General features: G+C 41.6%; 1 protein-coding gene across 11 annotated transcripts in view; it reads left to right on the top strand.

Moving 5' to 3' along the window:
* The window catches only part of GIT1 (GIT ArfGAP 1), a 258,163-nt gene that overhangs the window by 167,717 nt on the left and 62,775 nt on the right, over positions 1 to 27,671 (top strand). For 9 of the 11 annotated variants that reach the window (XM_069226252.1, XM_069226249.1, XM_069226247.1 and 6 more), the window contains exons 9-11: positions 4,255 to 4,281; positions 5,062 to 5,110; positions 5,973 to 6,045. In XM_069226252.1, the coding sequence (XP_069082353.1) occupies positions 4,255 to 4,281; positions 5,062 to 5,110; positions 5,973 to 6,045 (149 nt within the window). The remainder of the gene's footprint in view (positions 1 to 4,254; positions 4,282 to 5,061; positions 5,111 to 5,972; positions 6,046 to 27,671) is intronic. The other 2 variants (XM_069226245.1, XM_069226243.1) reach the window with 1 other exon arrangement.

Raw genomic sequence — 27,671 nt, 5'->3', positions numbered from 1 at the left:
TAGATTTTGGGCGCCCTGCCAGAAAACCATTTAAATATAATACTGCAGCCATTACGGGTCTTTGCCTTGTTACTGTATGTCTGTGATGTGCTTTTTGATGTAGGGGATGCCTTTTTGTGTGTGTGTGATGCTGGTAAGTGTATATCCTTCGGGGCTCTGAGAAATGTTTTTGTTTTGTATCCAGGTGGGTTTCTTTGATATTTTGTTCATTGGTGTTGGTGCAGTAATGGAAATGAAAGAACAGTCCTTTGGTATGCTGCAGATTGGGAATGTTGGGGTGACTGCATAAAGAGGTGGAGCCACAAGTCAGGGAGTCATAAGGGGCAGTCGAACAGTTAACTTATACATTTATTTTAAAAAACTCAGCCCCCAAAAGAAATTTGCAACAAAAAGAAATATGATAGCACATCTGTCCTGTGTTGTTTAATTGGCGACAAGCAGGTTTCATTAAAAAAAAAATCCTGAGAGGTTATGCACCTGCTGTAAAGATCTCTGGGTACCCAGCGCTTTCTTAGATTTTATAGGGATAGGCTAACTCTCGTAGTCACTGTACTTGCTAGAGAAATCTTTGTGCAGTGTAGTCACATGTTTGACTAACCATACAATAGCATAAAGGGTTAATGTGTCATGTGCGTGCTGCAAAGAACGTGTGCAACCTGTAGATCACACATTAGACCTATTTTATAGATAGCTCCTTGTGTTACTACTTCTGTTGCAGAGATCATGTTGTTGTTCACAGGTCACAATTACTAATCCTTGTAATATAGCTTAGTGAGTTGTGAACCCGCCCCAAGGAGGAGCAGGGAGACTGCACAGCAAGACTCTAACAAAAGGGAGTGTTGGTGGCCCTTTAAGTGACGCATTTCTTTTTTGTTGGGCCCCTCTGAAACTAAAAATAAGAGAATGTTCTCACCCGCTGCATGTTGTTCCATTGAGCCCAAATCATACAGACGGGGCAAAACTGCATATGTCCTGTATCCTTTGTATCCCAGTAGGGCAACAGATATGCACACCCGCTTTCTGCACTCACAGGGCACTTAGATATTGCTGGAGGGCCACAGATGCTCGCAGGGCACCTTCAGTAATCTCGATTGCAGCAGTGCATATAAAGAGCTGATTCTATCTCAAGGAGGTGTTCCCTCATTTGCATGTCCCTGTGCAAATGCAGGAATCCTCTGTGCATATTATGGATGCACGCATAGAAGCAAAAAGACTGTCGGGAGATGCACTGCCTGCGCCACAAGAATATCATGCACCGTCAGTACAAGGAGGGAAAAGCGCTCCCATAGATTCGTCAGACATCCCCTTTTCAAAAGTAGGTGGAGTGCAACCTGCACTGTGAAACATGGACCCACGTCCTCACACAACTGGTCCGCTTTTCGCTAATGTGCTAAATGGCTGTCCTAGTGGCAGCAAATTATGTGTAATAGGGTGCAACCACAGCCCCGAGACAGCACTGATCACCGCAACAAATGACATCTGCACCCTACTCGACAGAAGAGAATCAGCCGCCATGATCCTGCTTGACCTCTCCGCAGCCTTTGACACCGTCTCACACCACACACTCATAGATCAACTAAGCCAGATTGGAATTACTGAGGGTGCACTTGGATGGCATCCTTCCTCAGGGGGCGCCCTCCCTCCCTTCACCTCACAACCCTAGCACACCATCTGCGGCGTCCCCCAAGGATCATCCCTTAGCCCAACCCTCTTCAGTATCTATGTGACACCTCTCCCAGACATCGTCAGATCACACGACCTCAACATTATCTCATATGTTGACGATACCTAGCTCATCCTCTTGCTCTCAGCCGAACTCACCTCAACAATGACAAACTTCCACAACTTTATGAAGAATGTCTCAGCCTGGATGAAGAACAACTGCCTTAAGCTCAACACATTCGGCAGACAAAACGCCCTCTGGAACAACTCCTGGTGGCCATCGGAACTTGGTCCCACCCCAAGTCCCAGAGTCCACACCTGCAACCTCAGCATTCTCCTGGACAGTGAACTCTCCATGAAATGTCAAGTCAACGCTGTCTCCTCCGCCTGCTTCCAAGCGCTCCGCATGCTTCGCAAAGTCTTCAAGTGGCTCTGCATCATTACCAGAAAAACAGTGACGCAAGGCCTTATCACCAGCCAGCTAGACTATGGGAATGCACTCTATGCGCGTACCACCACCAAACATATGAAAAGAGTCCAGACGATCCAGAATCAGCTGCCAGATGGCCTGCCCAAGAGGTCCCACATCACTCGGCACCTGAAACACCTCCACTGGCTCCTGGTCCAGAAGAGATGCCAATTCCAGCTTCTAACCCACGCTTACAAAGTCCTCCATGGCCAAGGAACCCCTTACATGAACCACCACCTGCAGTTCCACTGACCTCCCAGGAACCTCTGCTCCACACATCTCGCCCTCACACAAATACCACACATCCACTGTGTCCACTCCGGAGAACTATCCTTCTCCACCTTGCCGCCAAAACCTGCAACACCCTCCCGCTCCACCTCCGCATCTCACCCTCGCTGAACCACTTCAGGAAGGGACTCAAGACATGGCTGTTCGATTGAAACCTGCAGCAAAGTGCCTGGATATCCCCTCGAGTGACAAGCTGCGCTATAGAATTACTACTTGATTGATTGATTGAATTGGCTCCTTTATGTGCAGTGGCACACCTAGTTAAAGGTATGCCATCGGGCAAACAGGGAAGGTGTGCCCTGTGTATAAATCAGCTGCTGGTGTCTGCACATTGCCCTCAGCAGAGTAGGCACATTTCATGTGGGTCAAGTATGGAAACAGCTGGATTCACCTGTTTTCCAGCACTGTGTGGGTGTATGTGTCTTGGTGCTAATTTTTACATTTGTCTATTTGTAACAAACTGTGATTTATTAAATCAAAAACTCAGAAAAGCAAGAAAAGAGAAATACTCCATACTAAAATCGAACAATGAATTTGATTTTATAAAACAAAGTTGTTTAGTGGCAAGAAACTCCTGTCCCTGAAAGAAGTCTCTAGCATCTGCCACCCAACCTTGGCTGAATAAGTAAGTAAGCAAATAAAGGATAAATGTGCTGGACGTGCAAGCAAAAGAAAGCGAAAGAGGTAGGTACTAAAGCACAGGAAAAAATTGAAAGAAGTGGAAGGACAAATGGCACACTATTTTATTTAACAAAAGCAACTTAAATTACCCTAACAAAATGCAAACTTCGAATTAAAAAATTGAAACAAATTGTTATTCTGCCTTTTCCTTTTGAATGTATCATAAGGATTTGTGTAGGCTAATGGTTTGCTAGTCCTCCCGGCTCAGACAGCGAAGACGCTATAGCACCCAGTGGCAGGGAAGATGAGCTGGAACTCCCTGCACTGAGCGGGTTACCAGCCCTGCTTTGCAAGCAGCAAATGTTTATTAGGGGATGTGAAAACACCCCAGGACATCGGCAGCAGCCTTAGTAAGCTTCGGTGGCTTGGGTTTTTGTTTTTTCGAGAGGGGCAGTGGCAGAAGTGCCTCGCGGGCTTTTCTCGGCATGAAGCTACACCCCCTCTTAACACTGACTTTTTAGGGTTGAGCCTGCGTTGCATGCGCTTGCGCATGCGTATCGCAGCGAGACGCTTTAGTGTTCAGAAAAGGGCTCGGAGCCCTGTTGACGTCACGTCAGTGTTTTTCATGGGTTCGTGGGCTTGCCTAATAAAATCTGCTTGCTTTCATTAGTCGAAGGCATGCATACGTCATGCCTTTAAAGGTGGCTAGCCCTCCTCGAGCGCATCAACCAAGTACAGAAAACATGTGAGGCTCGCTGTTTTCTGTCCGGCTCGTGGACTACTTTTTCTCTAATTTACCAGCTCGATTTTGCTTGGCAGAAGTCGAGCGCTTTACACAGTTAATTGCACTTTTTCGGGTTACGTACATAAATGCACTTTTGCAGATAGGTGAAAAGTCGGGTTAGGAGTTTACAATGCTATCAGCTCTAACATGAGCAAACGCGAGACCCGTTGCATTGCAAATGCTTGTTTTTTTTTAGTTGGCAGGTCTGCTGTGCCATTAGCTTACGCCAGTGCTTGATTGTTTCCTTATGGTGATAGAGACCGGAGAAGAGCTAAGAAAGAGTGTGTGTGTGCCATTAGTTTACTGCTGGAAAACTTCACTTTTTTTGCAAGAGTGTCTGTAGATCTGCCTGTGTTTGAGATCATGTTCTTCTGTTTTTTAACACCTGCCTTTATCCTGTTCTTTCCTCACTGCTTACTCTTGGAGATAGAGTTCGTCAGAAGGGCTTGCCCCAGAGGTACTGTCTAATCATCTCTTGCATTGTACCCTACCTGTGCTTTGATTGTTGTCAATGAATGAGCAAGAGTGCCTGGCCCTCACAATCACCAATTCACATTTTACTGGGGCTTGGATCACTCTATGGGAGTGACAAGGAAGACGTCCATTGTCAGGAAACCCATGTGATAGGGTTGGAACTGGGAACACATATGTGTGGAAATCTTCGCATTGCCAATCATTCAGAAGGTGTTGTCCAACCTCAAAGACCAAGAGGAGCAAGGGAGAACACAGGGCTCTCAGAGTACAGTAATAATGATTATCAAGGGGGTGAGATATTTGCAGGGTTGCCAGATGCCCTAATGTTGTGAAGAGAGATGAGCCGAGAGAGCACCCGCATGGGTTTCACATCCTCATCCCTTATTCTTAGAATTGTAGCAATGGGAACTCTTTGATTAGGATTTCTTCTTTTTTCATGATGTCATTACTTAGCTTAGGTTAATGTTTACCAGGTTATGACCTATAACTGATCCAAATAAAACTGGAAGTGAATGGTCATTACCTCTTTTATTGAAACTCTGTAGCTCGAAACAAGTGGACCCATTTATTTCTTACCGATACCCCAGGTTTAATTTGCTCTCCCGTTGGGCCTTGAGATGGGTTCTGTAATTCTTGTCCTTGCCTACATTCTGCCCAAAATACACAGTTTGCTACACCAAATAGTGATTAACAGTTTGTGGTGTTAATTTATTGCACTGTACAATTTTTACAGGAACATCTAAAACATTTTCTTTTTGCACAGCTTGGATCTATCAGAACTTGCAAAAGCTGCCAAAAAGAAGTTGCAAGCGGTAAGCACTGATATTACTAATCTTTCTTCTCTCACTAGGACTCATGTATTCAAAGCAAGATTCCAGGGTGCTTTTCGTTTGGTCATAGGCATGCTCAAGGTCAGGGTTGTTTCCTTTCATCACTCTTGGCTTGAAATGACCAGATTATTTTCTTGTGAGCGTAAGATACATTTGTTTCAGTTACTTGGCTTATAGTTGGGATGATCCACTCTTAAGTGGTACTATGTGGTCACATCACATTTCATTCTTTGGGCTGTCATCACAGACGCCCTTTTTAACTTCTGGAACATTGTAGTGGCCACTTCCCTGGAACAGAAGATACCTTGATTCCAGTTACAGGACCAAGCCTGGATCGTAGTTTCAGAAACGTTTTGTGTATCCAGAAGGGTAGGCAGCACCTATATATGATGTGGACTGACCAAACTATGCTTTCAGTTGAGCAGGCCGTTTTTTTTTCTGGTCTCCACTGGACATCACTCATACTATTGCTATGAACTGCCCACATTTAGTTAAAAAGCATACACGTTTAAAAATAATAGGACACACCAACCTTGGATCGCAGAAGGACTAACCACCCGTTCATCCCAGTTGACCAGACTACACTTAGATCTCAGCAGTCAGCAAGTGATTTCTGGTTAGGCAGTGCACTTAATACCTGATTGGATAGCCCACACCTTGTTCCCATTTGGACAGACCCCCAATGGGTTCCATTTGGGCCTTTGTCACTGCCTTTCCCGTTGGATGGCCTACACTGTCCCCTCAGTTGGGCAGACAGCACAAAGTACCCACATGGACAGACCACACTTTTGTCTGTGTCTGACAGATCACATGTTAACTGTTCTTACTCTTTCCTCCTCTGCAGTTGAGCAACCATCTATTTGAGGAGTTGGCAATGGATGTCTATGATGAAGTAGACCGACGAGAAAATGATGCTGGTAAGAAGTAGGATTATAACTTATAAAGTGTGAATTGCCCCCCTAGAAGAATGAAGAAAGGTTGGAAACCACCTTTCACTGATAATATTTGATAATATTTATTAACAAAAAACAGTGGAAGAAAGCTGTGATGAGAACTCAGTTCAGTTGAGGGAGAGCACATGGCAACATTATTATTTGAAAGCAATATGCATACCATGTTTGATACATTTAGAAAGCTGTTATTTCTGCTGCACTATTTTTTCTTTGACCACAATATAGGAACTTGTAGACATAATGTAATTACAATTTCAGATGATAACTTTCCTTTTTGGAGAAGGTGGAGATTAGTCATGAGAATAAGATTACAGTTCGTATTGAGAGCACATGTTCAAGCCTGGTGGAAGATACTTGTTTACACCAATATTATTTTTATTTATTGTGAAATAGCCAGTTCCCACCTGTATTTCTTCAGCAGAAATTCTTATGGAGATGGTAATATGTTTTTTACAGTGTCTTATCTTTCATGAAATTCACCTTATTGGCACTGAAGGCTATGTGTATGTGTAGCTTTTTCTCACTTTTATCACATTTTTGTGGTGGCACGCAAGATTGGTGGTAAAGGTGTCCTCTAAAAGTTGTTTTTGATTGAGGCATTAAAGTGAAAAAAGTAAAATATATTGTATTTTAATTGGATGTATATAGCACTTACTAAGTATGCATCAGAGTACTTTACATTTCCTGTTCTCTTGTTAGTCACAAATTACAGATTGCAGTGTATCCCCACCATTTTGCCAAATTTGAGCGAGAAATGTCTCCTTAGTGGCACCTGTCCAAATGGGCTGTTTGGTTCATACCGGGATAAGTGCCCAAAGACATCGCTTGAGATCAGACAATATAAAAATCACATATGTTAAAAAAAGATAAAAACAAAATACAGTTTAAAGACACCAATTTCACATCGGTTAATGCAAAGATGAGAAACTAAAAACAATAATGTTTAAGCATGTAGCCTAAGTTTAAGGAGATAATATAGAAAACTGTACTTCTTCAGCTGATACATTGCTGGCCTTAATAAGTATAGGGCTTAAACTTGTCATCTTTGGGGTGATAGGTGCTCTCTTAAAGTGTACTCCTGAGCATGGATTAACTGGAAACCCCAGTGAAGCATTGCTGTATGCCCCACAGGAGTGGTTCCCAACCTTTTGATTCCTGAGGACCCCACTGAATCACTACTGGATGCCGGGGACCCCCAAGCAATTTGTACAATTTAAATTTCAAACGTTAAAACAGTAATTCCCAAAAAATACACACAAAAGTACACACCAAACAAATACCAGAATTACTAACGATATAATTATTTTATATTTAAAAAATATGCAAAAAAACGATAAAATTTTAATAGAAAGGTTTGCGCCGCATCTTGGCCACTAACTTTTCAATGTTTGGTTTTATTTAGGAAAGCTGACTCTTCAGGTCAGATTCTACATTTCCCAAGCAATTTCTGTTTTTATTTGTTAGGTACATAAGATCTGAGAAAGCTTTTTGACATAAATAAGTAGTGAGGAAAGGAAATAAAATCATAAGGGCCTCATATCTCCACAGCCTCTCTGTCACATGCAATTCATTTGTTTTATAGCACCTCGCGTACCAGTGTAGGGTGTAGGAGCACTTTACATGGGACTAAAAGGTGTAGGATACATATGTGATCAACACTGGTAAGCATTTTCTAAGAGTGCTTGGCCTGGAGAAGCACAAACTCTAGATTAAGAATATAACACATTGGTTAGCATTGATTTTAATAACAAGAATGTATGTCTACACAAGCAAACCATTTTTAGCAGCCTAAGGTAAATGAAACACAGGGAAAAAACAGACTTTCTAATTTGTGCCATGCAGTTTGGAAGCAACTCTTTGATGACAGTTCATAAGATTACTGTTGTAATTTATAAACTGCAAAGTAACACAAAAATCTCTGTGACAAAAGTAGTAACCCACTGTGCTATGCACATAAAATACTTTTCTTTTCATGATACACGTTCTTTGCAGCAGGCATATTAACCACCTGCACTACCTTAGATGAGTCAAAACTGACACTTGACAAAACTCTCTCTCTCTCTGCAGCAGGAACATTAATCACCAGAGTTATCTTGACGTTTTTATTTTTGCCCGAAAGCTGACAGTTGTACAGGGAACTTTGCAGTGCTTTTAAAACTGCTGCACAAATGAAGTCTCACATATAAAAGCACGCGCGTATTTCTGTCCAGAAGCCCAGGCCTGCGGGCCCCCTGGGAATGTGTCACAGACCACTAGGGGTCCATGGACCTCAGGTTGGGAACCACCTTATGCACTAGGGAGCCTAAAAGCAAGTTTCACAGCTTGAACTGAGAATATAGAGTTTACTAATTCAAACTGGTGTAATGTCCTTCCTTAAGTACAAGTAAGGAAAGTCCAGTATGTTTATGGAACAGACTCAAATTCATAAATCAATGTGGGGTGATTAGTAAATTGAAATCAAGCGTTTGAAATGTCGAAGACCAACTGCCTTGAAAATAGACCAGCCCCTTTCCAAGCAGTTGTGCTTTCATTCCTAACTGAATTGTTTTGGGTGTATTACTGAGATCTGGGCAAAAGATTCTCCCAGAGTATCGATATGTCTTCAGTTTTGAGTTTCTCAATCAAATATCCACTGAATTAGCAAACTTTTTATGCCTCTTCCCTCTAAAAATCAATGCTTTGCTTTTTATACTTATTTTACTTAGATAATGTTTCACGGAAGTGATTCTTAACCTTTTGAATTCTGTGGACCCCCACATAATCATTGAAGGATCCTGGGGACTCCCACTGAATCATTATTGGCCCTAATCTAGGGCCCCCATTGAGTAATTACTGGAAGCTGGAGACCCCTGTGTAAGCATTTTCAATTAATAAACCGCAAAAAAAGCAGAAATACAGAAACAAGTATTCATAAAACAAATATTCAAATGCTGAAATATTGTATTTAATTCATAAACATAAAAAAATCTAAATGTCAGTTTTAATGATAGTGGTAGAGCTTTTCTATATTCAATTTAAGCCACTCATCCATATTATATTCTGTTTGTGTTTACACTAATTCCATGAATCAGTGACAAAAAAAACTTAATTTTTAGTTTGATTTTGCTTCTTTACTTACATACACTTTATTAATCTGTCAATATTATTTCATGTTCTAAACAGTTACAAAGCCGCTATTTTACCCATTAACATCATGGCAAAATGGGTGCAGAAGGAATAGAAATTTTGTCTGTAGTGGGGCTGTTTTTTAATCACTGATCTAGACAAAAAATATCAGGTTCTGTACCTAACTCTTTTAATCCATTTTATTATTGTATTCACATTAGGAGAATCACACCTAACATTAGCTAACTTGTCTTCTAGGGTACTCAAGTCAAAAGAGATTTCCAAGTTATTTGAGCTATAGGGATATGTCAGATAATCAGTTTCGGTAGGGATGTCAGATGATCCATTCCTGAGGTTATCATGGTTCCAGTATTTCAGGCAATTATGGACCAAAAGTGACCTAAGTTCCTAGATACAGGAGCCTTGGGTAAATCAATTCACACTGGTCTTCTTTCAGTTTTGTTTTCTAATGCAGCCCAGCATCTAACTCTTTCTCTGCACTGTGTCCCTCATAATACTTCCTGACTTTCAGAATAGTGAAAATATTGCCTGTGTATTAAGCTATTTACTTCTGCAGACATGTTCTCGTCTATAATATCAACTGTTTTGATCATTTGAAATTTATGTTTGTTTAGTTGAATTTGGTGAGTTTTAAAAATCAATTTCAAGAAAGACCAACATTCTTCAGTAGTATTACACTTAATATAGTTTATTTTTTTACGTGCATTAGAATGGTGGATTTGTAGAGCGGGTATATATTTTGAGGGCTACAATTTATTTGGCTGTAAGACTTATCATTAGAACTTAACCATCTTTTACATTCCAACAGTTGATGTTTTCTTGAACAATGATTACATTGCTTGGCAGAATTTAACAATTGTTCCATTCATTAGCCTGACTGTGAATGTATGAGAGAAATTGTAAACCCTTATAAGAAGAAATCACATAATCAATTATAACCCATGCGGATGTATGGGTTGTACTTGCTGTAATGTAGTTTTGTAATTGGCCATTTACAACTATGCAGCCCAATTCACTTAGTTGTCTCAAAATATTTTTGTCATCTTTACATTGCCCCAGGAACTGTGCCTCTAGAATATTCCATCATTCTTCCCTCTCTTTAGCTCCTTAGATTTTCAGGGCCTGATTAGAAGTTTGGGCATTTAGATCTCCTGTGATTAATATATTGCTGATTTGTTCCTTTCAATAACTTGTATGAAGAACTCCTGTTTTCAAAAGATCTAAATATTGTGGCTCTTTCGGTAAATATAGATTGAAAAGTAGCATAGGCTGGTGTTATAGATACAAATTAAGTTTTAGACATGTGTACTTTATTACTTGGATTATTGAATATTTTATAAGACCACTTGTAGCCAGTATACAATAATATCTCAACTCTTCCACAATCATGATCTCTCCTTGCGCTCTTTGCTGTGTGACTGATCATATAATTATCCAGACAAATATCCTTAATGGCCCACTTTTCCTGAGCACAAATTATTCCTGCTTTAGTATTATTCAACAATATTTCTTTTGGGTTTCTCAGAGAGGAGCCTAGCTCCGTGTTCCGTGAGAGTATTGCCAATTTTGTGTTGAAAAGAGAATGGCGTAGAAGTATCTTATTTAATACTCCTGCCCCCGAAGACCAAGTCATAGGTCATCATTCAGCAGCATATTATGAACCCGAGGTTGCTCTTGAAGCATTGAAATGATTTGGGCCGAAGCTCATTGCAGTTGCGGTAGAAGGGAACCAAAACTTTTCCATATATTTTGCTCCTTTGGATTACTTCATCCACTCAGATATCCCTGTGTTACCATCACAAAACCGTGTTCGAGTTGGTGGCAGTGTGGTTAGGGCATATTGACCCCTACGTTCTCCTCTCAGTGGATTGGGATACATTTATTAGCTGAGATTGAGAAAATGATTTTTGGCAGGTTATGAGTATTGTTTGCATAAGCAGACATTAGTTTGCTTATTCTTTAGAATTGAAATGCTTCCCAGGGTATCGATATGTCTTCATTGTAACAGGAGCCAGCAGTAAATCCTGTCTAACCGTTCCCCCACCCTTCCCCACTAGCGATTAATATATATTTTTTTAAATCACACGTGTCTAGCCTCCAAATTCAAACTGTGTATGATTATAGGAGTAGCAAAGATAGAGGACAGAAAGGCAAGTTTATGTAGGGAATTCATAACTATGCAATCAATCCAGTTTCAAATGTACATATTTGTTTCAGAAATAGATGTTATGAGTGCACATCCACACATCTACACTTACATTGATACAGTTGTGATAAGTGTAGAAGTGGCGAGTGGAGTGTATTGACCGAGCAGAGGATGTGATGCTGAAAGAGAGAAATCTTTTAATGCCGCTAGGCAAGTCAGGAAAACATACTTGGTATCTGGTTAACACATTCGTTTTTTGCACTGAAGGAACACATCTTACTCGCAATGCACTCTAAAAAAAAAATGAGAATTGTATGTCATTTTTGAGGAAGGACAGGGTAGTATTATAATAGATGTGGCTGTTGAAAGATCCCTTGTATGTTGTAAATTCACTATCAGTCTTAAAATTAATTGAGGACAGAAGCCTTCAAATATATATTCTTTGCAGTCCCAGAAGATGTAAAATAGCTGTACCAGTGCTGCACAATAATTTATGGAGACTACCATAGAATATAATTTCTTGATAGTCCTTATTAATCAATATTCTGTTTATTGTGGTATGAGTTGCGAACCGAGATGTGAAAACAAGCGATAAACAAGTTAATTGTAGGTTGCCTATCACTGAAAAAAAGGCAACGCTTTGCATCACTATTCCAACATATTTCCCCCGGCTCATCACCACCAGTTCTCTTTATTGGAGAACTTGCTGTTTCTAGAATTCATAATTTCTATGATTAACTGTATTGATTTTTCAGTCAATTCATTGATTACCTCTGATACCCAAAGCTACCATACTGAAGCATGCATTGTCTGAAATTGTATCCAAAGTACCACGGTAATACAAATTCATACAACCCTACGTTAAAGTTGCCAATTGTTCTTGCTAAACAGGTGTGTTGCGAGATTCTCCTACAATCCATAGACATCTTGGGGGAAGAAGGGTGCCTCCACAATCCAATTTTTTGTTTCAGTAGAGATCTGGGATTAATGCAAAGATTATGAAACTGTGTCTGGAGCTCCGTCTCTTTTTACAAGTGGCGGAACTAGAAGCAGCAGCTATAAAATAGAAAAAAAATGAAGAGTGAGAGAGTTTAGAAATGAGGAATTGCTGACAGGTCACATGAATTATTCAGGACAAGATATGTTGAAATAGCGTAATATATCAAGCCTACTAAGTCCTCATGAAACGTCTTTTGTGGCCCTCGCTTTCCCTCCCCGCCATCCCCAAAAGTTACACAGATGGGCGAGGGCACAGTTATACTTTTATAAATGCCAGTTCATGGTGGAACACCTTACCTGAGGGAAATGATTGAAACATTTTCTGTTTTTTGCATTTTATCTTCCTTTGCTTGTAATTTGTCACTCTGATACAATCTTTGTGGTCTTGGAAGCACTATTTTAAAAATCATTGACAATGCTAATGGGGCTGGCATATGAATAAAAGTACATTTTATGTTATTGATGGGCTTAGCCCCACAGTAAGACATCATAAATGCACTCCATTGCTCTTCTTTGCACTCATGCATCCATTCTTCCACCCACAAGCCCATTCTTGCATTCATCCTCTGACAAAATCACAGTAACATATACCCAAACGCGACATTTTAGGCAAGATAAATTAAAATTATGTAAGCAGGAAAAGGAAAATATGCTGCTGTCTAAAACTGGTATACAGTTGGTGTACAAAAACTAAACATAGCAGTGGGTGTTGGTCTTGCACTGGTATTCTACAGTGTCTGTGTTTTAAAGTTCCAGTATGACCACCATGTTGAGAATGTTTTGGCCATCTTGGAATGGTAAAGCAGTGATACAGTGTGGACAGCAGCTTTCCATAACGGTCTCCTGGTTTAGAGGATGGATTTCCTTAATGGGATGTGCTCAAACTATGAATGTAGCAGGTTTATGAGGGGTGAGTTCAGCGTCGCAAGTCTCATTGGACTATAAGTCAGCGCCTTATGATAATGGGCAGCATAGTAGACACAGCTTCCCAAGTGGAGAGAAATCTTTTCAGAGGTTCACAGTATCCAGATCAGGTTTAATGTGAGCATTACTGTCTTCATTGCAAGTGTTGTGTTATGCTTCTCTGTCTGTGCTTAAGCAGCTTGTGTACATGTGAAGGACAGCCCCTTTAGCACCCCCCCAATCTCCTAATAACTCTATCTCTATTTCCAAAATATGTGGAGCAGAAACTGTATCCTTTCAGGAAATACAGTAAACCTGCAAAGTTGTCAGAGTTTATGCTAAGAGCTCCATGGTTGTATTGGTTTTGTAATTCCATCGCTGAGAAAGCTTTGCTGCTGTTGCAGTCCATCAACAAGGAACTCGCAGCCCACCTCTAGCTTCAGCAGTTTCTAGACAACATCCAGTCAGGATTCAGAAAGAACCGCTGCATTGAAACAGCACTCATCATGACCACTGCGACTTTGGAATCATTCTGGTGTGAGGAGAAACAGCGGCCCTCATCCTGCTCAACCTCTCCACTGCCTTCGACACTGACGCCCACAACACCCTCATTAGAAGTCTCACAAGATTGGTATGCAAGGATCCACACTCAAATGTATCTGCTACATCCTCGTGGGAAGAACCCATATGGCCAGGGTGCCACCCTTCACATCAGAGACCAAGAACTTGATATGCAGAGTCCCACAGGTATAGTCCCTCAGCCCCATATATTTGTCACTGCTTGCCAACATCATCCAATCACAAGACATCACAGTCATCTCATAGGCTGATGACACCCAACACATCCTTTCCCTGATGGACAAAACAACCAACTTCACCAACTGCATGACCATGGTACCAGACTGGATGCGAACCAACTGCCTGAAGCTCATCTCCGACAAGACGGAAGCACTGGTCTATGGCATCAAGACCTCCCCATGGAATTCCACCTGGTGGCCGTCAGAGCTAGAACCCACAGACCATTCAAGAATTCTAGGGATCATCTTAGATGACAAGCTCAACATGACAGCACAAGTCAACGCAGTGAGCACCACCTGCTTCCACATCCTATGCAAGCTGCAAAAGATCTTCAGATGGCTGCCACAGAACACCAGATGTACCGTCCTGCAAGCACCCATCACCAGCAGTTTAGACTATGGCAAGTCTCTATGCCGGAATCTAAAACACAACTCCTACACAGACTCCAGACCATCCAGATCGCTGCAGCAGGGCTCGTACTCGACCTCCCACGCTGCACCCGTATCACACCACACCTCAGGAAACTTCACTAGCTCCTTATTCACAAGTGCAGCCAATTCAAACTTCTCACGCACACATACAATGCCCTACACCACACAGAACCAGCATACCTGAAAAGCTGCATACACTTTCTCCAGCACGCCAGACACCTTCACTCTGCCTCACTCTCACTTGCACACACTCCCCACAACCACAAAAGCAATGCAGGAGGTCACTCCTTCTCCTACATCGCAGACAAAACATGGAACCTTCCTCACCACATCAAAGCCCCCTCCTCGCCTCTTGCTTTCCGCAAGAAGCTGAAGACCTGGCTCTTGGAATAAACACGAGGGGACCACACACCTGCAGACCTGCCCAAGAGCCGGGATGCCCTCCTGGGTAATAAGTGCCCTATACAAATCAACCTAATATTCAGCCGGGAGTATGTGTTCTAGCTGTCAGTGTTCTCTGCAGATTTCTGGTTTCAGGATGAGAAAGGGGAGTACTTTAAATACTATTTTCTGGCCATGCGCAGCTCACAGTTGATGTTGTGACCTTGCAGTACCTGGAAAACTAAGAATACATTTGTTTGGGTTACTGCTCGAACACAGGTACATTGTGTGAGTTTGCTGTTACAACACTTGGCAGTCAGAAAATACATACAAACTACAGTTAAAATAGAAAGTGTTAAACATGGAAGGGGTACCAGCTGGATCCTTTGTAGAGCACCTTGACGTATTGCCTTTACACAAGCTGGAGTTCAATCTCTTACTCTAACCACACCTGGACAACCAGTCCTGACACAGAAGTGCACTACTTTTTATTTGAATGTGCACATGTGATCAGAAAATGCTATCATTCACAGGATGTGAGTACCAATGACTGAAGTGAGCTGAATCATTACCCTTTGCAGTAAGCTGTCATGTATGAAAGCAGAGTGTAAATAACATTCAAACAGACTAGTTGCAGAAAAAGACTGACCTTCTGTGTATTCATATGGATACATATTTGTATAAGGATGTGTGTATTGTTTATTTTTTCTTTTTTACAAGATCCTGGCAGACACCTGAGCCTGTCAGGGCTTCCAACGAGATTTTAGCAAGAAATGTTACAGTGCAAATCTTCTACCACTAGGGTTTGCCAAAGGAGGTAGCCAACACACAAATCCTTCGCTATAAAGTTAATCTGTGAGATTACATATAGCAAAATACACAACTGCAGGCTTTAACACGGTACAAAAACAATCCACCCTAAAGGCCTATCGGCTTTAAAATGTGTGTTACATAGAAGATAAAGCAGGCCTAACACCTTTGTCATAACCTTTTATAATAATCGGATCAGATCTATGGCACTTATTCCTGCTAAACCGGTCAGGACCATAGCTCTTCTTATTGGCTTGTCACCATAACCAACTCAGGCCTATTGCATTGAGTTTAAGCTTTCACACAAGGCAACCATCAGGCGTACAGTTTTACAATAACACAAGTATACACAATTGCAGTGCATATCTTCTATACCCATGAGTAGTTGGGGAGGGTAGCCAGCACTAAAAACCTTGCTTACTTAGGTAATCTGTGAAATTCCATGTAACAATATAAATTCCGGATAGCTTTAATATAGAGTAATAAGGAACTGTTGCATGTCTATTGACTTTAACATACACTTTTCACAATCAGTACATCAGGCCTAACTGCCTTCATTGTAACTTTTTATAATAAACAGTCAGGCATATGCCCTTCATCATTGGCTTGTCTCTGTAACCAATTTAGCCTTAATGTCTTGGATATAAACTCTCCCACAGGGCAACCATCAGATATACAATAATGAAATTACAGATATGTACAAAAATACAGCTCTCAAAACAATATAAAATCCCTCCAAGGAGCACAATAAATCTTTTATCTCCATTGTTTGTTCAGGTGGGTCACGAACACCAAACCCTTGCATACTACTTTAATATGTGTGAATTCATTTAACGTTAACAGACAGCTATACTCATATGAGTGCAACCCCAAGGTGCAAAGGCACTACAACGCTCTTGGGTGCTACAGAAATTAAAACCATGCTGTTTTGTTTCGGGGCTCACCTGTTTGGTGTGCAGCACAAACGTTTTATTGTGATTCTGTGCAACAAAATACCTGCCTACAGGCTTTAGTACAGTTTAATAACAATTCACCCGAAAAAGCCAATTGCCATTAACACGTTTTTCACAATAAGTAAGTCAGTCCTCTCTGCTTTGTGATAACTTTTCATTATGAAAGATCACATCTAAAGAATCTGGGAATCTGGCACACCTTTTCCTAGTGAACCAATCAGGCCTAATGCCTTTACCATTGGCTTGACACTAAGCCGACACAGTTTTACTGAAGTGTGCAAACACTGTCCGCCATCATGCATACAGTTGAAAAATGACAAAAATATACAAAAATGCAATTTGCAAAAATATACAACCCTTCTCAACTGGGCCTAACAGGAATCATCACAGTGAAAGCTCCCATGGTTTGTCAGAGCGGGTGGTCAGCACTGAAACCCTTGCCTCGTAAGGTAATCTGTGAGATTGCATGCCACAAAATAGCTGTTTTAGAGCCTTAAAAACAATGTGCTAACCTGCTTTTAAAGGCCTGTGGGCTTTAACACATGTTTTTCATAACAAATAAGCTAGGCCTACTGCTTTGTAGTGAATAGCTATTCACAATGAACAGATCAGGCCTATGGCATTGGGTAGCGCTTTTCCAAGTGCATCAATCAGGCCTGTTGCTTCTCATCATAACTAACTCAAGCTGACTGTTTTGAGCATAACCTTTCCCAGATGACAACCCTCAGTCACAGAGTTGTAAAATTACAAAGGTGTACAAAATTCCAGTTTGCTATACAAACATCTGTCTCTACTAAGAGGGCATAACAAGGACTCGCAGAGAACAACTGTTCTATATCCACGGTTTGTCACATGGATAACTAACAAGAAAAGCCTTACCTACTACTGTAATCTGTTAGATCCCATGTGCCTACTACTGTAATCTGTTAGATCCCATGTGCCAAAATCCTTCTCTGCAGACTTTCATACAGGCAAAAACAATTCATCCTTAAATGGATTGATGTTCACATACAATTTTCACAATAAAGATGTCAGGCCTTTTGTCTTAATCATATCATTTAATTATATCAGATTAGGTCTATAGCTGTGAGTGTTGCCTTGCTGCCATAACCGACGCGTTCCTGCTGTAAAATAAAAAAAATAAAAATTGGCAAAGCTTATAGGTCTCACCTAGGTGAGAGCTATTGGCTTTGTCAATGTGTTTCAGCTATGTGTACAGCAGCGTGGCAGCTGTGCATCATTGCTAAAAGGAAAGTAAAAGCGTAATGACGCGGTCAGCGCTGGCTGCATCGTAGCAGGTTTTCCCTTTACTTTTAGCCATGGTGCACACCAGCCGCGCTGCTGGACAACACGGTAAACAAAATATTGACAGAGTTAATATTACTTGCATACGCGAGAACTATTGTCCTTTCCCAATGCTTGTATTAACCTGCCCTTCCTCGTTTACGGCATTGAAGTACTTTACTTTGTCGTATAATAACGTGTATCGACTGTCTGTGTTACTGTGGTGCCCTCCAGTGGCCATTTTAGTAACGGGTACTAATTACATTTTACATTTTCCTTAGAAAGTCTACCTATCTCGTGTTGGAAAGCTAATGAACAAATATACAATTTAAAAAAGTGTGTGGCGGACAGTGACATATACTAACTAAGATGGTTCCCATCAAAGGGCGACCTGGCTCAAATGTGGGTTAACAGCTACATTACTGCCTTCTGTATTCTGAAAAGGCACGTTCTAGTGTAAATGAAAAAAAAACAAATTATTAATAACACTGACAGTTTTCTCTGTCTCCTGGACTGAACGGCGAAGGTGCTGACTGACTGAGCCGTTTATTTGTTCATACACCCAAATCTTCAAACACGTGGCCAGTTTGGGAGGGAACTAACCAATGTGTCGCAAGGGCAACTCTACACCCTGTCACAAAAAGAAAAGAAAGTTGGCTCAAAATCCTATGATTTGGGGGAAATTCGTTAATTTTCCGTGCCTAAAAAAAAAAAAAATGGATTTGTGTAATGTAACCAGTGCTCTTGTAAAGCGCTCCAATACATTCCTGTCTGTTCGTGCTATATAAAAATGTTTAAAAAAAGACGTTGTACCTCAGTCACAGCGCCAGCAGTGAATGGACGCAAGTTCAATGTAATCAATCTGTAGTTGGTCCATGCTCCATAGAAAGAACAGGAAGAGATGCAGGAAGTGAGGTGTCGCACACTTCCAAATTAGAAGGCAGCATAGAAGAGTGTAACGATGCCAATGAATGGTAAGTAATTGGCAGGCACAATGCCTCTTTTTAGAGTTTTTTTTTAAAAACATTATACACAGTAGGTCGCCAAACGATGGTGCATGTGCGCTGCCTGCAGGCTCAATTTAAAATCAAAGCTGCAAATCCTAGTTTATAAACACTTGTGAAGTGACGAACTGATTTTCTTTGTTTTCCTCGATGCCATTGGCATCAAGGTGTTAGGCTCCAACCAAGATGAAACTAGCACAAACGAAGTGCCGATAGCCCTGTAAGTGAGTCAGTTGTGTTGAGCCCAGTTGGAACTGAAAGTAAGAGATAGCCTCTTCTCCTGCAAATTGCTGCTGTTAACGCACAGTATTAGTTGGACTTGGCAGATGCTTTAATCTAAGTTAGCAACATTTTCTGTGCCCATTTGGTTTGATACAGGCAGAGCAAAGTTCACAACTCTACAAATGCCTTTCATACTCGTTATCCTATTTTTGAGTCTCTGTCTTTAGAGCTTAGTTCTATCTATATTATGCTCATCAGGCGCAGCTCTTCTGCAGACTCTTAATTCCTGTGTCTGTAGCACAGGATGAAGACGTTTTCCTGTCCTGGGACTAACCCTATGGGAGCTCTGTGCCTCCCTCTCTCACACCAATCCCATTACATACCACTTCTACAAGTCTCCCAAAACCTGCCTATCACTCAACATAGTCTGTCGCCACCTTTTATGGGGACTTTGCCGTCGCCACTGTCTAGCGCTTCTTTACGAGGCATACAGCTGCCATACAAGTAAATAGTATCATCTCATCAACCATATTCCTCACTACACTGCCTGCCTTATTTCTGAGGCCTCGAAATGTGATCATATCACTCCCAATCTTCTTGCACCACACCTGTTCCCTTTGCACTTCCAGCATTCCTAAGTTGTGCTGCATTATTGTCAGTGTACTTATCCTGGATGAACCTACATTTCTAGTTGAAAATTTGAATAATTGCGGGTGATCTGGGAGAACAAGAGTTTGGAATCTCTACTCCTTGGAGTACCAAAACCCTACATTTTGGGAACCTAAACTTTCTACCTTTTTTTGTCAGTCTCTGCAGATTTTGGAATTGTTTGTAAGCTTCACTGCTACTTTGGAGGGCCCTTAAAACAATCCTCTGAAAGTTAACTCCTGCTCTGTACTAATACTGTCTGCTTGCTTCTGTTTCTGGAGTAAAGTTATGGGTTACTGACTTTGCAGTGTGTACATGCTGTGCATTTTTCTGCCATGCCTCATAACGGAAGGTTGTGAAAGAGAGCTCTCATCTTAATTTTCAAAACATGTCCCGGTATTTGGAACAATGGTCAAATCATTCAGCAAAGCACAATTGAAGCAATGCTCTCCTGTCAACAGAGCCTCTAAAGTCTGAAGTAATTTAAGTTCATGTCTGTTGAGGAGAATAGCTGTGTGCTTGTAGCAGAGGGAAGAAAGAGTGGGGAAGAGGGCATGGTGCTCATGGTGGAGGTCCTGCCGAACTTAATGTTATATAAAATAGCCTTGTAAAAAAATATATGTATTTATTTATTAATATTACCTAGTTTCCATGGGAAAAGCATGTTTTGTTTTGCCTCTAACTTTGGCTCCATTTAAGGAATGTTCACTACATTTTCAAAACTAGTTTGCCACTCACTTCTGCTGCTGTTTGGGAAGTTTTGGGGTGATTTGTGAAGTGAAGGCCAAGAAAAAAAGGTGGGGGGAGGTCAAAACACGTTTTTCCCATGCAATTTCCCACAGGTTTTTATACAGGACTACAGCCCGAACTGCTGAAAAGAATTACACCAAATTTGGGATAAAGATAGATCTTTTTCCACAGATCGTGCTTTTTGTGATTTGGTGTAAATCTGTTCAGTAGTTTCGGAGTTATTAAAGGGAAAAAATAGAGATATCTAGATATGCAGATCCTCTGCCTGCAGATCAGAGCAAAAAGCAAGGCCCTGATTGGCTGGTCGCAATCTGAAAGGAAAGTTGCTGCTGCCATTTTGTTTCTTGGCTGGGTCCCTGGGGAGAAAACATAAATAAAAACACACATAAGGGGTCAGGATAGAGCTATCCTGACCCATTAGGACACATGGAATGGAGTGGTCGCTAAGGGACCCCTGATGGACAAAATATTGCCCAATTTATTTTATTATATTTTATTTTTGGCGGAATTACTGCAGCACATAGCATGACCCCCAGTGTAAATATGTGATGGATCCGCAGATGTGAAATCCAGTGGAAAAAAAACCTTACCATCTCACACCTCCCCTTTGCTGTATGTGGTGTGGGATTGGGTACATGCGGGGGGTAGGCAGGCCTTGGACACAAGCCAGGCCCTGTGGCCAACCCCCGCCAAGCATGGCCAAGGGCCTTGCAAGGTGGTGGTTCTATGAACTCATGGTATTTATATTATTTTACTTTTTTAAAGCACTAATATTCACTGAAAAACAAGTTACAAGAACATTGTAGTTAGGTTCACATTTTTTCCCACACAAAGCCATAGAAATTCAGTGGTTATAGTTATTCTTATCTGAAGAAACTATCACTGGTACCGGGGAGTAACTTTAGGGCAACAATTACAAAAGGAACAAGTGATGGACAGAATACTGAACAATGTCAAACATTCACCCCCAGTACAGAGATATGGGCCAAAATCCATTGTTTGTTTGCTACCCATGCCATTCCAGTCTGGACCCAGCCATATGCAAATCAGTCTTGCCCCTGTTCCTCCATGGGAACAGTTTAGTCCGGACTGCCAGACCCGGTCTTCTCTGAACTGGAAAGGAGCATCCTGGGACTGGTTTTGGGGTATCACCCCTTCTCCGCCAGGCTAGCTTGACTCCAGGGGCATGGGGAGCACGCGACTCATGTCTAGGCATAGCCATTCCTCTTAGGGTAAGAATTGCAAAAAAAAGCAAGTGATGGACGAAATGCTGAACAATGTCAAACATTCACCCAAGTAGAGAGAGATGGACCTAAATCCAATATTTTTTTTTGTTTCCCATGCCATTTCAGTTTGGACTCAGCCATGTGCAATCAGTGACTGGCGGTGAATGTTTGATTGGTTCCTTATTCCGTCCATCATTTATGTTTGTTTGTTTGCTTTTGTTGCCGGAAAGTAACTTTAGGCCACGAGTTATAGTTTCTTAACATAGGTATAAACTATTAGTGCTGAATTTCTATGGTTTTGTGTGGGTAAAACGTGAACCTAACAATAACGTCCCTGTAACCTTTGTTCTTTTCAGTGAATATATATATATATATATATACATATACACACACAGTTATTTTAGTGAGTAGGCATGGCTAGAGGCGGGGCTAAGGGCAAGACATGATGATACTTAATGACATCTATACCAGTTGCAGCATATACAAAAACACATGAGAAATGTGTTTATATAAACGAAACACGTCAACTTGTTACACAAAATGAAAGCCAAGCGCAATATGTTAACATTTCCTTGTTTTGTAATATTTCCAGCTTCTTAATGCCATACTGTAATTTGCTGTGTGGTACAATACTATATAATCTCGGTTGCGTACACACACATGGCATTCCACACGTTTCCTTTAAAATACCTCCTGAGAATGTCCCAATTCTCTTTCTCTGACTTTTCTTTCACATAAAAACACACACAAGAAGGCAAACACAGACGTAAGCAGACCCTCACACAAAAGACTTAAGTTGCATTAAAGCCATCTTAAACTCCTTACCTCCCATGACTTTCTTAATTGCCGCTGTCTTTGGGCTTCTTGATTCCTGTGTTTGCACAAATGCACACGATAGCGTGCACGTGATTGACAGCACAGGGCCTGAATGAGTCTTGATCTGTCAAAACAGCGTGAAGGTGAGCACCCGGTCATTATGCAAATGAGCCCACGTTGAGTAATTCATCGGTGGCTCCGCTCAGGGCTTCAGAAGCGCCTTGGCTGTCAGACAGATCCCATTCCGACAGCCCAGTGCAGTTCTAATATCCTTGGTGATTTACTCTCGTGTTCTGTACACGTATTACACAGTAGTTGTATGCGTAGGTGCACTGTGTAGTTATCATTTTCAGGGGAATGTAATGGCCTATTCTGTTCATTTAGTACATCAAAGTTATATGATTACATTAGCTGTGCGGTTATAACGTCCATTTCCATACGTTAACCTCTTTAATGCAGTACATTTTGCTGACGCTATTCGTGTAGTACTTAAATCCATACTTGCATGCCGACATGTTCTGTGCCTTTATGACATCCACGGTTCCATACCGGTGTGTTCAGTGCAGTTATTACATCCATAGGTATGTACCACTATGTTCCATGGTGGTACATTCATGGTGATTTTCTAAAATGTTCTGTGCATTTATTGCATAGTAGTTATGTGTTTACATGAATAGTGCAGTTATTACACCATTGGTAATTTGCTGGCATGTTCTCTACGTTTATTACTTGCTAATCTTATGGAGACTTAATCGGCACAGTTATTGTGTTCGTGTTTCTGTCGGTACGCGATTCGGGCAGTTACTACGCCAGTCGTTTTTTGCTGACTTGCACCCTATTCTTGACTTCGGGCTCTTCTGGGTCTGGTTAAGAATATCCAAACAAGACCTTGTAAGGAATGTTTCTAACATCGCTTTCCATGTTGTGCTCGGGGCATGCCAGGAAGCTTAAACCACACGACTGGGAACACGACTGCAGGAACGCTGACTGCTGGGCCAGTGTCACGGTCTTGGGAAAGGAGGCAATTCTGGAAGGGTGATGATCTCTTGTAGCTGCCTCTATGAAATTAATCATCTGTCCATATTTTTGCCTTATCTCCGCTGTTTTTAGTTAGCTGGATTGCTGCTTTATAATTTGTTGATTGGGACCTGTCCTCCACCAAACCTATTGCTACTGAAGTTAATGGCTGGCTGTGGTTTTGTGTTATGTAAAATGACATTTGTCTGCTGTAGTCTGCGCAGATGTTTAATTTGGATGAACCTACACAGTACTACATGTATTCGCTCTGAGAGCATAATGCTTGTGTAGAAGACTGACATTAGCATTGTGCCAGTGGACCAGTGCAACAAAAACTGAGGTGGGAAGGGAGGTGTATTGTGTTTTGCAGGGCTTCTCTAAAAAGTGGCAGGCTCCTACGTGCTTACCAGAGCATCAGCTGGATGTTCCCAGCTTCTGAAATGCACGGATAAGAGATGGCTGTTGGAAAAGGTGTCATTTATTAGTGTTGACTTGAGCAATGGTGGTGGCATGAGGCCTGGGGTGTGTTCCAGACTTAGCATGGTGGCATGTAAGCGTGACTTTCACGTGTGGGGTTAAGCAAAGGAGTATGAGGATGGGCTCAGAAGCTGCACATACACACCAGGAAGGGGGAAGGACTTGAATCCTGTTTTTTATGGCTATTGATGTCCTTGTTTTCTCTAGGAGTAAGTCTAGAGCTTGAACATTTGTACTGAGGTGCAGCTACTTCTGTGCTGTTTTTTTTCAATGAGGAATTATTAGGAGCAGGCCATTCGTGATCTAAGGTGACTCTTTTGTTTCTATAATTAGGTGTTCAGGTTGAGAGAAGGTTGGACCAATCCTGTGACTCTCCCAGTGTGCAATGAAGAGGGCTATGAAGTAAGTTCTTCCCACTGCCCTCCAGTGTAGTGCTGTTATAGTGGTGTGATGTGGTTGTGTCTATTTAGGACGTAACTCTCAAACCAGCAAAATTCAGCCTTGTTGAGAGATATCCCCCTGCCCGCAGGAGATAGTGATCAGTTAGAGTAAGTCGGGGAAGTTGGTAAGAGCTTACCTGGTGTTAAGAAGCTGTACATCAAATCAGTACATTTTGAGATGTGTGGAGATCATTGGGGCTGAACTCTTTCAAGGAGAGTGACAAATACTGAGACCTTTCTGTACCTCCAGATTAGACATGAACAAGCTACTCAGTCCCTGAGGTCACACTTATTGAAAACACAAGCCCCCTAGAAGATAGGATTGTATACGAACCACTAATAAAAAAGCAACGTCACATATATAAAAGAGATAACCAATAACTCTCCGGACCCTCTGATCAAACTGTAGGAAAGATTGGGAAAACATCTGAGTGACCTCAGTGAAGACTAGTGGACCAGAGCTGTTCAGAGCCCAGGTGGGGAGGCAGTAAGAACTGGTTCCGTATCCTCTACAAGAGATATTACACCACGATATGCACACAGACAGCGTTTCTTAAACTTTTGAATTCTGTGGACTCCCCACTGACTCTCTACTGAAAGCCGTGGTCCTCGCTTTAGCAGGTTCTCCAATTTGAACCTTAAAGTAATGCATGAAGTAAAGAAACAAGTGTGTATCTAACAAATACACAAGTTATAAAATGTTATTTAGTTCACAGACAAAAATATGTGAAAATACAAATTAGATTTTTAAAGTAAAGTTTTGAGCTTTTTGAAATGTAATTTTATTTCTAAATCGGAGCTATGTTGCTAGAATCTCATGTCACTTAGGCTTTTTTGCTCCCAAAGCGTGCTATTGTTTTTTGTGCGCATACCGGTGCTGCCTCAGTTGAGGCCATCAGTCGTCCGGGCTGCATTCCATTTGCTGTGCTCCTGCTGCTCCAAAGAATCAAGAGAAGGACACCAACATAATTCTTGGCTTCCAGTTTCAGATTCCGTAACTTTTACAGAGCGTTTTAAAAGTTTTGATTTTTCTTTTTTCTGTATGTACTTTATTAATCTGCTAACATGGACACCTGGGTAAGTGTCGCGGACCCATACAGGTCCCACAGACTGCAGTAGAAGAACCACTGCATCTGGGGTTCAGCCGAGCCACCTCAGACATACGTCTGAGAGGCAGCAACCACAATGTGTGATTCACTCATATAATTTGATACTCTCCTCGACCCAAGCATTACTGGGAGCGGATGTCAGCATGTCTGAAATAGAGTTCGTGACTCATGGAGCTCCTAAATGCAAAACTATGGGGATCTGAAACAATGAAAGACCACTTAAATATCCAAAATTACTGAGTAATCTAGGCCTGGCAGTGACCAGGCAAAATGGATCTAGTCACTGGGTGCGAAGACTCCCCGTGCGCTCAAGCAGTAGAAGGAAGGTATGGACTGGTGCATGGGAACAGAAAAATGGCGAATGTGGGCCCAGGTTGTCCCAGAACTTTTGAAAAGGTGTTGTGGCCCTGGAAATTATTTAGAGAATACCAGTGATTTCCTCAGAACATAGACTAATGATGAACTACACTTAACCATAATGGCATTCAAAAACTCTTAACTACAGGAAGCACTTGTTAGGAGGAGTTTCTGTAAAACCCCAATAAAGCGGGTAGACAATGGGAACTGGTATCTATAATTTTATTATACTTTGTTTCTGAATCGGTTACACGTTGTATTGTTGAAATGGAAAAACTAAATAAAAGTAAAACTAAAAAAATCAGCCTTAATGTATTAACCTCGTCTTACTCTAAATTACATTCTGAATCATGTCAGCAAAATTGCAGAAGCCCCAAACGTGGTAATTTTTGTCTTCACTTACTGATTAATTTAGAGAGAAGTTTTTCAACATGCATTATAGCTTCTCGAGTCCTACCTTGTTATAGAAGTGTTGATCTTTAGCATCATCTGACGAGTTGAGTTTATCTGAATGCTTTCAAATAACCATGCTCATTGGCTTTGTACAGTATTTGCCACTGACATTGACATTTCTCGTTCTAGATCAGTATCTAATTTTTAGCCAGTGGGGGCACCAACACCAATTTATGAGGACCGGCACTCATTTTTCCGCATTATTTATTTACCGAGCAAAAGAAAGGGAAATTACACAGATCGGAAAGACTGAGGAGTAAAAAGACTGCTAACCTGTCACAAAAGGAGAAAGTAGAAACCTGCGGGAGTAAGATAAAAGGGGGAAGAGTGTCTAGTCGTGGATTAAAATGGGATTAGGTCGTTTTAAGACTACCAGTCTTGGTATTCCATGTGCAGACGTTTCATTGCACCAGTCGTGGGCTTCTGAACAGAGTTGCAGGCACAGGCACCGGCACAAATTAAGCACTGTAATCTACATGAGCCGTTGACCATTACCTCTCTCTCCTTCCTCTGCCTCGCTGAATGTCTCAGAGCTCCCTCTGCCGTAGCCTTGTATCAAGTGGACTGCCTTCTTTTGAGGAACAACTGGGACCCTCTGCGCTCTGTTTCCGTTCAGATGTGAATTTGTTTTCTTCTTGTAGTAGTTCATCTGGATATTGTGATGTGAAACTCGACAAGGAAACACTCCTGTTCCTAAGTGTACGTACCTACTGATACCTTTAACAAATATTGTTGCTCTTCAGTGTTGGTTTTTGCAAACAGGACTGCATGTTGCAGCCTGCCTCTCCATCACCCAATCCTTCAAGACCTCCTTTCAGCAGTTTAAACCTCCATCCCTTAGGCTCTGTACCACTTTCACTGCAGTTGTTGTGGCATCCACTCACCTCCCAGGTGGGCTGTAGAAAAGGCGCAGTTTAAGATAAAAATGTCACTGTTCTCAGTCCATGGTACCGGTCTCGGGTACAGGCATTTACGGAGAGGTTGTGACGCAGCCAACCCTGCCTCCACCCAGAGTTACCTTTAGGTATTCAAGGTGGACCATGAGGTGGAATTATTGGGTCTAGACCAAAGCAGCATAGTCAATTTGTGTACTTGAAGTGTTATCAATCGTCTCAGTGATTTAATTTGTTTGGGTCACCTGTGGGGTTCATCTCCAGCCTGATCCCAAGAACAAGCGCTGTATGACTTGTTGATCTTGAAGATTCATATATCTGCCAAGCACTCCACATGCGCCTCCCAT

The sequence above is a fragment of the Pleurodeles waltl genome, chromosome 3_1 (genome assembly GCF_031143425.1).
Source record: "Pleurodeles waltl isolate 20211129_DDA chromosome 3_1, aPleWal1.hap1.20221129, whole genome shotgun sequence".
Classification (NCBI taxonomy): domain Eukaryota; kingdom Metazoa; phylum Chordata; class Amphibia; order Caudata; family Salamandridae; genus Pleurodeles; species Pleurodeles waltl.
Note: the sequence above shows the minus strand (reverse complement) of the source record. Positions and strands in the feature narration are given on the sequence as shown.